The sequence below is a fragment of the Plutella xylostella genome, chromosome 5 (genome assembly GCF_932276165.1).
Source record: "Plutella xylostella chromosome 5, ilPluXylo3.1, whole genome shotgun sequence".
NCBI classification, from domain to species: domain Eukaryota; kingdom Metazoa; phylum Arthropoda; class Insecta; order Lepidoptera; family Plutellidae; genus Plutella; species Plutella xylostella.
The window spans coordinates 3,544,395-3,555,552 of record NC_063985.1 but is presented as its reverse complement, the minus strand read 5'-3'; the positions used below and the strand labels follow the sequence as shown (position 1 = coordinate 3,555,552).

The 11,158-nt window shown below is 38.8% G+C and overlaps 1 protein-coding gene across 1 annotated transcript; it reads right to left on the bottom strand.

Annotated features, from left to right (window-relative positions):
- Nucleotides 1–230: 230 nt before the first annotated feature.
- Nucleotides 231–6,688, bottom strand: LOC119692378 (alpha/beta hydrolase domain-containing protein 17B). The gene is made up of 4 exons (XM_038112778.2): nt 5,881–6,688; nt 1,415–1,547; nt 753–870; nt 231–628 (listed from the first exon to the last, which is right to left on the bottom strand). The coding sequence occupies exons 1-3, from the start codon at nt 6,525–6,527 to the stop codon at nt 787–789; spliced, it is 864 nt and encodes a 287-aa protein (XP_037968706.1). The 5' UTR covers nt 6,528–6,688; the 3' UTR covers nt 231–628; nt 753–786.
- Between the last annotated feature and the right edge of the window lie 4,470 nt (nt 6,689–11,158).

Genomic DNA, 11,158 nt, shown 5'->3' with positions numbered 1-11,158 from the left:
CGCGGCGTGCGCGGGCGCCAGCACTCGCAGCTCTCGTGGCCGCACGCGTCGCACACCACGGGCGAGCGCCGCTCCAGCTTGCCGCGCCGCGCGCCGCCCAGCGTCGAGCTCTTCACCCAGGGGTCGTCCACGGAGCGCGCGGGGCGCGGCGCGCGCACCTCCGAGTCGCTCATCTTGCGCCACGGGTCGCCGAGGATGGTGAGCGTGTCGCTGCGCAGGCGCGGGCGGGCGGCGCGCGGGGGCGGGGACGCGGGGGGCGCGGGGCGCTCCGAGTGCGAGCGCGCACGGGGGGAGCGCGGGGGCGCGGGGGTCACGTCGCTGAGCGAGCGCAGGTGCGCGCGCCGCCGCACGCCCGCCGGGGACTCCACCTCCGTTATGTTGATGCTAATGTTATGAGAAATAGTCCTGGGGCTCCTGGTTGCACTGGATATGGTTTCCTTCTGAATTTCGCTGCTAGATTCCGTAGGTTTAGTTGGCTCCTTCGAGTTTTGTGGACTGGAAGCGTTGTTTGCAGAATATTTGGTGGGGCCGGCCCGGCTAGGCCCGGCCCCCGCTAGCTAGAGGAGTCTTTCTGTGCCAGAACTATTCGTACCGGAGCTTAGTGTCGAAGCTGGGTTTTGGTCGTCACCTGAAAAAAGAAGTTATGTTATTATGTTTTTGGTCGCAAAGTTCTAAACATCTATAAAGCTACTATCAGCTATAAAGAATATCAGATATATATGTATCTCTAAACAGTAAAAAAAGACCTGTACCATGGTTGGTCTGGCCGCTGGCCGGCAGTCTTTGTCAGTTGAGCAACTCAACTGAGACGAACCGCTTCAGTCTCTCGAGGTACTGGTTGAACAGCTCAACATCATTGTGGCCGGCCCCCTGCAAACAAAAACATAATTGAAATAAAATACATTGTAGCATCTGTACACAGAATAGCTAACTTAGCAGTTCATTTTGATTGAATCCACCAACCTACAGTGATATACACAAAGGTTAGAATCAAACAATAAAGGAGTTACACCCTAAACAAGAACAGAGTAAGTTTCAAGCACTGTTCTTTTATTTCTTTGTACTCACATGGAAATGAGAAAATCTAATGATAACACGCAGGAAGGATGTATGTATGTGCTGTTATCAAAACTACAGTGATAAGACTCGTTTATAATGTTTACAGTCCTTTGTTGACAAACAGTTCTATGAAAAGCATTGCAAACTTTTATACCTATTTCTAAATAGATTTATCTCCATTGAAAGGTATTTGGTATTTTGGGTACATTGACATATTTGACATGCTTTGGTTAAGTTCAAAGATGAAATTCCACTCTTAACTCTTTATAGCGGCTACACAGACTTAGAAGATACTGTTAATGCAAATGTTTGTTATTGGTTGTTGGTTAAGAAACAATAGCGTGCAGTGTGTTACCTCAACCCAGAGAGGCTCGACCGCACGGGGGCAGCGCTCGTAGATGGCCAGCCCGTGGGAGAAGTCAATGACCTCATCCTCAGTTCCATGAATCACCAGAACTGGTGAGGTCACCTTGGGGATCTTGTCAATACTGAAAGTAAATTTGTTCCATATTAAAATTTTGCAGTTTAGACATGTATTGTTATCACTAATATTTATTTGTGGTCTGCTGCTGGGCACTACAAGTTTACTCAGCTTACAGTGTGGCTATACAGTAAAGAAACAAAGCTTATCTGAGATAAAGTACTGAGAATGTAGCTCAGGTAACAATGAACCTAGAATGCTTGATGATGAAATGCTACTAGAACTCAGGATCACCAATTTAAATCCCGCCTAGAGCAAACTTTTATGTGATTAACATTTGTTTTGGTCTATGGTTGGTGTTTAATTTATTAACACATATTTGTGGAAATTTATGCTATCCATCAATAATATTACAGGCTCTGTCTAGTTTTGGGTGCCTTTATTTGTTTTTTTTTTATTTATCCAATAGACATAAAAAAGAGAAGAGATATAATTTACTACAGTGTGTAGAAGATAGGTTATAGGCATTTTAATATACTTAGGCAAAATTAAAGTGTATGAAACCAGACCAGTAAGTAGAAAAACAAGCCATACATTTTCATACAAACACTTTCAGTGTGGGGCTGGGGTGGGGCCAGTTAATGGAAAAACATCTATTATAAAATATACATGTATTAGTACACATTACATACATTTCATGTATTATAAACTCCACTGCCCTATACTTTAGTATCAGCTGTTACCCCCAAATGTTTTCACAGGTATTCTTTACATAATAATACTTTAATAATAGGTCATGGGAATCATAAATAATAAAATGGTTTTAACTATTTTAACCCTTAATCAAGCAATGGTAGAATAAGTGCCACCTCAACATGGCAACATTTTTTTCCAAAAAAATATATGCTACTTGAACGCACCCGGTAGTTTTTTTTTTATTTGACACTTATGGAAATATTTTATTGTTAGGTTGGTAATTCTTTGAAAACAAAAGTGACATTTAGCTGTTTTGGCGGAAACAAAAAAATTGGCGCCATATTTGTAAGTTTTCAACACAGTTTCGCTGCAATATTTCGGATATATCGATATTGTGACTTGAAAAATTTCGGTAAGTACATTATGATGCTTTATTTACAATCTTTATAATGTGTTTATTGATAGAAAACTTGTGAATGACTATTTCCAATAATCTATCGAATATAAAAATTGTTACAAAGTTGGTGGCTAATATACGACCATTGTCCGATTGTTGCCAAACCTGGTCGAAATATCACTACTATTTTATCTGTTTCTTGCCCCAATTTATTGATATTATTTTATGTAATTTTACAGATTGAGAAGAGATGGCGTCAAGCAAACCCTTGTCTGATACAGCGCTGCAAAGGATATTGGAAAATTGGTCAGACATTGACTCGGACGACGAAATCGACAGTAATATATTTGTACCTTCTCCACAAAACTCATTTTTTGAACCAACTGATGACATAGTGGAACGTGGATTAGAACGTATTTTTATGAATTCTGAGGAGGTTGAAAGTCCTCCTACTCCCCCAGTGCCAGGTGAAATAGAAATACATACAACAAACAGGTTAAATTTGACCATATCTAAACCAGTCAGGAGCTATGAAGATTGGAAGATGAAAAAAAATACACATAAAATTCCTAAATTTACAACCAAGTTTGGATCAAAAATTGCATATTCACATAAAAGTCAACCAATTGAATTTTTCGACAATATGTTTCCAGAGCAGCTCATAAATACTATCGTGACTGAGACCAATCGTTACGCCACTCAAGAAAAGCACATTTTCGATCCAACTAATCCAGCTGAAATCAGAGCATTTCTCGGCGTAATGATTATGATGGGCTTACATCCACTGCCGGATTATGAGCTGTACTGGTCAACAGACCGATTTTATAATAACCCCGATATTTCAGCGGCATTCAGTTTGAAAAGATTCAAGAAAATACTTGAAAATTTGCACCTGAACAACAACAGTACTGAAGCTCCCCGTGATTCCGTGAATTTTGATAGGTTGCACAAGCTAAGGCCACTAATAGATATACTGAATAGAATATTTATAGAACAGGCGGAAGAATCAACAGTTTATTCAGTGGACGAGTGCATGGTGAAGTTCAAAGGGCGGTCTACAATGAAGCAGTACATGCCCATGAAGCCAATAAAACGTGGATATAAGGTATGGGCTCGGTGTGATGCAAAGACTGGCTATTTATACGCCTTCGAAATTTATACAGGAAAACAGGAAACTCTGGATGAAGCTGGTCTTGGTTTTACGGTAGTGACGAATTTATGCCAGAATGTGCCGCGAAACTCTTTAGTCACCTTCGATAATTTTTTTACGAGTTGCAAGTTGGTTGATGTTCTGTATGAAAATGGAATTTTTTCGATTGGGACTGTCAGGAAGACTAGAAAAGGATTACCAGAGTTCATGAAAGAGAAACCTACAAACAAGAGAGAAAAACTTGCGAAAAATGAGTTCGCGGCCTTGACTAGTGAGCCTATAGTAGCTGTTAAGTGGCTAGATACAAAGGAAGTTACTGTTCTTTCGTCTGCGCATAAGTCATCGGAAGTAACCACTGTAAAGCGAACACAAAAGGACGGCACGAAAAAGGAAGTATTTTGCCCAAAGGCGATAGCAGACTACACATTATATATGGGGGGCGTTGATCATTTTGATCACTTTCGTTCGTCCTATCCCACAGGAAGAAAGTCTCGGAAATTCTGGATGCGATTATTCTTCTTCATGCTGGATGCTGCAATCATAAACTCTTACATAATATACCTAACAAAACACCCACAACGGGTTTCAAGTCATCGCGATTTCAGATTGCGACTAGCGAGAGCACTGATTGGAGATTTTACATGTAAAAAACAGAGGCAAATTATTTTTAAAAATAAGAGAGGCGGCAATTTTGGAGTGCCTGATGAAATTCGACTACAAAGTGTTGGAATCCATTTTCCGGAGGCGCAGGATACTTACAAGCGGTGCAAGTTTTGCTCAACCAAAAAAGAAACAAAAAGGTCGAATATAAAATGTTCGTGCTGTGGTGTATCTCTATGTACAAAAGGATGCTTCAAAAAATTTCACATGGCACTTAACCCAGAATCCTTATAGATACCATATATGTATTACTTACTGTCTAAATAAAGTCTTCTTTTTATTTTAATTATTTGATGCATTTGTTTTATTTTATTTTTTGTTTTCCTTAAATGGACAATGGTAACATAGTAGCCACTTTCTATAGTCGTAACCAGGCAATGGCAATATAATGACCACCCGTTTTTTTTTTCCTGAAATGCGGTTATAATAAAAAAAACATATGTACAATCCTTATTAGTCGTCTTTTTAATCAGTAGAAATCGAAAACTCATTATTTCCTAACCTATTAGCTCGTACCCGATTAAGGGTTAATGGTTGGTTCAAAGGGTGGTTTACTTCATTCTAGAATTTAATTGGGTACTTAGTTTAAAATACCACAAGTGCAATAAAATTTTAACTTGAAATACAAGTTTATATTACTCACTAATTTGCCATAGGTGAATATTCATAGCCATTATTTTCACAATTACAAATCAGAGTGGAACAAAAAAATATGCATTCTTATCATTCTGCATATTTATACATTCTTTGCTGTATTATCTGTGACCTCCTAGAATGTAAAGTCAAACATACACATTTAATCAAAGATTAATTGACTTTGCATGTAGGTAGGGTATCTGAAAACCTAGGTTTTATTGGCTCTGAATACATATAGAAGTAGGTATTTATTGGATTAGTGATAAGTTAAATTTCATGGTGAATTTCAAATGTACTTGTGTATGTTAGGCAGAGCATTAGAAATGAGTCATGGCAATGATAATGAGTCAGTGACTTAATACAAATTATTTAGTGCATAAAATGCCAATTTCTAACTTAGCATTACATTAGATAATTAAGGAACAAACAACAAAAAATATGAAATATTGTTTTTTTCTATCAATGCATATTTGCCTTATCCCCTAATATGAGAAGTAGGTAGGCAAGATTGTTTCTGTTTTACAGTTCACTGAAATAAACATACCAATCATTATCAGCCCACAATATTATCCACTGCTGGACATATAGGCCTCCCAAGGAGCACCAGAACACTGTCCTCTGCCTTCCTCATCCAGCTGAACATTCCTCAGCAAACTATTATTTGTTATTTGTAATCATTTTCACTCTAATTAACTATTCCTTTTTTAATTCAGTACAATAAACAACTTCAGTCCTCTACAAACATTCATTTGCATACACTTAACAGTGATTATGCAAATAAAAACATTCATGATACAGCATAATATTTTAGCTGTTTAATAAAATAAAATAAGTAGTTGATTAAACAGTTATGAGGCTCACCTGGGAAATGCATCAAAGAACCAAGTCCTCTTGGTGTTGGGGAAGGCGACCCGCATGCCAGACATGAGCGGGGAGTGCAGCACCACCGCCCCCACCTCGTAGCGGGCAGCCAGGTCCACAGTTGGCACCGTACCGATGCTCTGTCCATACAGGATAATGTTCTCCGGGCTGATGCCATAGCGTGTCCGTAGCGCCTGCCAGGCCGCGTCGATATCAGCATACAGATTCTTCTCCGAGGGTTTGCCTCCACTCACTCCATATCCAGAGTAATCATAGCTAAATATATTACAGTTTATTCTAGTGCCTAACCCTAAGTAAAAACTACTCATTTGTCCGAGATCCACGGCGTTTCCGTGTGAGAACAGTATCGTGAAGCGCGCGTTGGGGCTGCAGCGAACAAAGAGACAGGCGATTCTGTTGCCTCTCGTCGTCCTGGAGTAGAAGCCCTCGATATTCTCCTTCTCTCTCTCCGAGTACTGCCATTCTGCGCGTTCAGTGAGTGTTATAGAAAACTTGGATCCAGTCTCGTCGGGGGTAAATGCATACGTGGGTTCGGGAGGCAGGAATGCAAGCTTAGCAGCTATTTTCCCCGGGCATGGCGGACAACAAAACAGGCAACAAAGTTCACTAAAACTTAAACCATTCATGATTAAATCTGATCCAAAATCATATGGCTAAAATTTTGACACTCTCCATTAGAAAATCACAAGTCACAAATTAGTATTCATTTAAAAATAATAAAATTTCACCTAAAATTGACAGTTCGATAACATTTCAGCCATGACGGTGTGATTAGTGCTGTGCTTTATTTCATGTACTACCCCACCTTTTTAATCGAATAATCGGGTACGATCAAGCACGAGTTTAATAGAAGTACTTACATTACATTGGTTGTTGGAACGTTGGAACACAGCACAGCTCGTTACAGCAGCAAAAAATTACATCGATTGTAAAGCATGTTCGGAATTCTTATTATTATTCTGAGTTCGTAGACTTGATTGTCAAAGAGGCGGATCTTTGGCGACCTCAAAATAAACATTTTTCTGTCAGATCATAGATGGCGCTGATCAAATATCTTAAAAAAGGAACTGACTAGGTGTATGGAACTTACCCATATAGAACAACGCCGACTCGGGATGGAACTTACCTATTCCTGCCTATTCCCAAGGACTTTGTGTTGCCTATTCCTCAAAATCTTTTGCTTATTCGTAGTTGTGAAGCTGCGTACACAGTAGCACAGACTAGGTAATACAGTAGGGAAACTGGTCACTCATAGGAGCGTATAATGCGCTGCAAATTACGTAGAGTAAGCGCAAACTCTAAACACTTGGCTGCAGAACAGTTTACCTATTTGAAATTATTTATCTTTATCTTTGTATACCTAATTCAAATTCAAATTCAAATGGTTTAATCGACGTAAAATTTTACAATTATTTGTCGATAGTCATCTACCACCATTTCACAAAGGCCCCGTCATTGAGAAGGAAAGAAATGGCGAAAGAAACTCCTCGAGCATCTTTTCAACTTTTTCCTTATAATCTATTACAATATTTACTTATATCTAGTACCTACAATTTTACTTAAGTACCTATATCCATTTCATTTTTTCAATAGCCTTAGCTGAGGTGGACAAGACCACGCGTTTTTGTCGTTTAAATAATCATTTATACTATAGTAAGCTTTACTACATAATGTAGCTTTAACATAATTCTTAAATTTTTGCTCAGTAAGGTTTATTGCTTCATTTGATAATTTATTATAAAAACGTATACAGTTCCCCATGAATGATGTGTTTGTTTTCGAAAGTCTGAGTGTGGGGAAAAGCAACTTATTTTTGTTTCTGGTCTCAATACCGTGAGTGGCTCCTACTTTACTAAATGAATTTAAGTTTTTACGAACATACATAATATTTTCATAGATATATTGGCATGGAACAGTTAGTATACCTATTTCCTTAAACGTATCTCTTAATGAAATTCTAGACCCTAATACATATATGGCTCGAATTGCTCGTTTTTGCAGAACAAAGATTTGATTAATGTCAGCCGCTCGTCCCCACAATAGAATTCCGTAAGACATAACACTATGAAAATAACTAAAATACACAAGCCTGGCTGTATTTACATCTGTTAACTGTCTAATGGTTCTAACCGCATAAGCTGCAGAACTCAATCTACCGGCTATCCTCTCAATATGGGGTCCCCATTGCAACTTTGAGTCAATTGTAATACCCAGGAATACCGTTTCATTTACTAACTCTAGCTTATCGTTATTCAATGTCAAATATGTCTCTACTTGTCTTACATTAGGCAAAGTGAATTTAATACATTTTGTTTTCTTGGAGTTAAGAGCTAAATTATTTACAGTGAACCAATTAGCAACTATGGAAAGAGTACTGTTTGCATTGTCAAAATTGACTTCTTGTCGCTTCAACTTAAATATAAGTGAAGTATCATCAGCAAACAGTACTATCTCACATAATTTATCTACCAAAAACGGTAAATCGTTAACATATACAAGAAACAAGAATGGTCCTAAAATCGAGCCTTGGGGAACACCCATACTGACAGGACAGCCAGCCGAACGCACTCCATTTATGTCAACTAGTTGAGTTCTGTTGCTCAAGTATGATTCCAATAATGTAAGAGCTTTGCCAGTTAGCCCATAATATTTAAGTTTCATAAGTAGAGTGGCATGATCCACACAATCAAATGCTTTCGATAGATCGCAAAATACACACACAGCATCAAGACGTTCCTCCCAAGCACTAAATATGTGTTTGACCAACGCGACACCAGCGTCAGTTGTAGATCGACCTTTGGTGAAACCGAACTGTTGGTTATGGAGAAGGCCGTGAATACTAAAGTGCGAAAGCATTTGATGCAGCATAATTTTTTCAAATATTTTACTCAGTACTGGCAAAACTGATACAGGCCTAAAATTATTGGGATCATTTTTCTCACCAGATTTAAAAAGCGGTATTAGTTTACTAAGTTTCATCAAATCGGGGAATACACCGACCTCAATGCATCTGTTAAAAAGATTAGCCAAGTGGGGTGCAAGGATATCAATAACATGACTAATAACTTTAACGGACATGCCCCATAAATCTTCTGTCATTTTTATACCCCATTTACACTCTCGCCTCGGCCCTCGCCTCCTCACTCGCCTCGTCACTCGTGCGGAGGCGCGAATGTAAACACCCATTCGCGTGCGACGCGAGTGGGTGTTTACACTCTCGTGCAGAGTTCAGTTGTCTTTGAGCTAGCAACGATGGAGGACGTCGAAGTTTTAGCCGCAACAATAAAGAATTTATGTATGATCACCGATTACTTCGCCGTTTATGGACCGATTTTGAAAATTCTTTTTTTTATGTATTGGGTTGAGATCCCATGTGGTCCCATTTTTTTTAAATTTTGATTCCACTTCCAAGGGTGGGTAAAGGGTTAAAAACAGGCTATGAATTTCCATTTTGGGTACCTATTAACCGATTGTAGTTAATGAAATTTAGAAAGTACATAGGTAATTACCTATATTTTTAACATTAAAAAAAATATGATGGTGACCTTGAGCTGATCTGATGATGGAAACGGAAGGTAGTCAAGGGAACTCCTCAACGGTAGGTATATAGCAACTACTTCGTGTTTACTACTGACTAGTAGGACTTATAGGTATCATTTGCTTCTTAATTTTGAGTGTCAATTATTGCAAATAAACTAAGTATAAATAAGTAATAAAATAAAATAATGATAAAAAAACGACTTCAAAAAACCACTAAAACGTAAGAAATAATGTTAAAGTGTTATCAAAATATAGGTAATAGCGCCTACAAGGTGAAGCTTGTATCTATTGTCTATGTATTGTCTATGTGTATACTTGAATAAAATAGTCTGTTTAAAAACGTCAACCAACGACTTTCATTAGAGGTTATGGGCCACCAAATTTTGCAAAGAAAATTAAAGTTATAGTGTTAATTGACGAGTTATTGTTAGATTGTCGGTTTATTTTACGCGTGTGACATCAGAAAATCAAGATGAGCTCAAGTTTTCTCGCTAGTGTACCAAAGCTCAAGGGTCGTGAAAATTATGACGACTGGGCGTTCGCCGTTCAAAACTTGCTAGTTCTTGAGGACACGGACAAGTACCTCAAGCAAGAAGGAGCGACGACAGATGAAGCACAGATAGCAGCAGATGCCAGAGCACGCGCTAAATTGATCCTGACTATTGACGCATCATTGTTTGTGCATATAAAGGAGACGAAGACAACAAAGGAGTTATGGACAAAACTAAAGGCTCTGTTGTATGATTCGGGCTTTTCAAGAAGAATAACCTTGTTACGTCATTTAATCTCCATTAGACTAGAAAAATGTGAAAATATGACCAGTTACGTTACACAAATTGTAGAAACTTCACAACGATTAAGTGGAACTGGATTCACAATAAGCGATGATTGGGTTGGGTCATTGTTACTGGCCGGTTTACCAGATATGTTTATGCCAATGATCATGGCAATCGAGCATTCCGGGATGAAGATCACCGCAGATTCCATAAAAACAAAATTGTTAGATATGGAAAATGGCGACTCATTCGTAGTGAACGGAAATGAAAACTCAGCATTCATGGCGCGAAGTTGGCAAAAGAAGAAACATGGTAAGGTTGGCAACAATAGCAAACATGGCGGACCGACTCCGAATGTTTATGGCCAGAATACGTTAATGTCAAACTCAAATGACAGAACCAAGAAAACAATAACATGTTACAAATGTAAACAAACTGGACATTACATGTCTCAATGTCCACTGAAAAACGACAAAACAGAGAAGAAAAAGCAAACAAATGCATTCAGTGTTGTTTTTCTGAGCGGAAACTTTAATAAGTGCGACTGGTATGTTGATTCTGGAGCCAGCACACACATGACTGCAAACGAAAGTTGGTTGACAAAACGAATGGACTCGAGAAGTTTACCTGAAATCACAGTAGCAGACAATACAACAGTGCCAGTGTTATGTGCCGGCGACGTAGAAATCACGACGAGTTACGGTTACGAGGTCACTGTGAAGAACGTATTGTGCGTACCGACACTTGCGACGAACTTGTTATCAGTTAGTGAATTGATAAAGAATGGAAATAGTGTTGTGTTTGAACCCGACCGATGCCTGATAAGAAACAGTTTAGGTGATATAGTTGCTGAGGCGGAACTTGTCAATAATGTATACAAGTTAACCGTGCAAAATGAAGCCTGTTTGTTATCATCACCAACAACAGATGGAGAGACATGG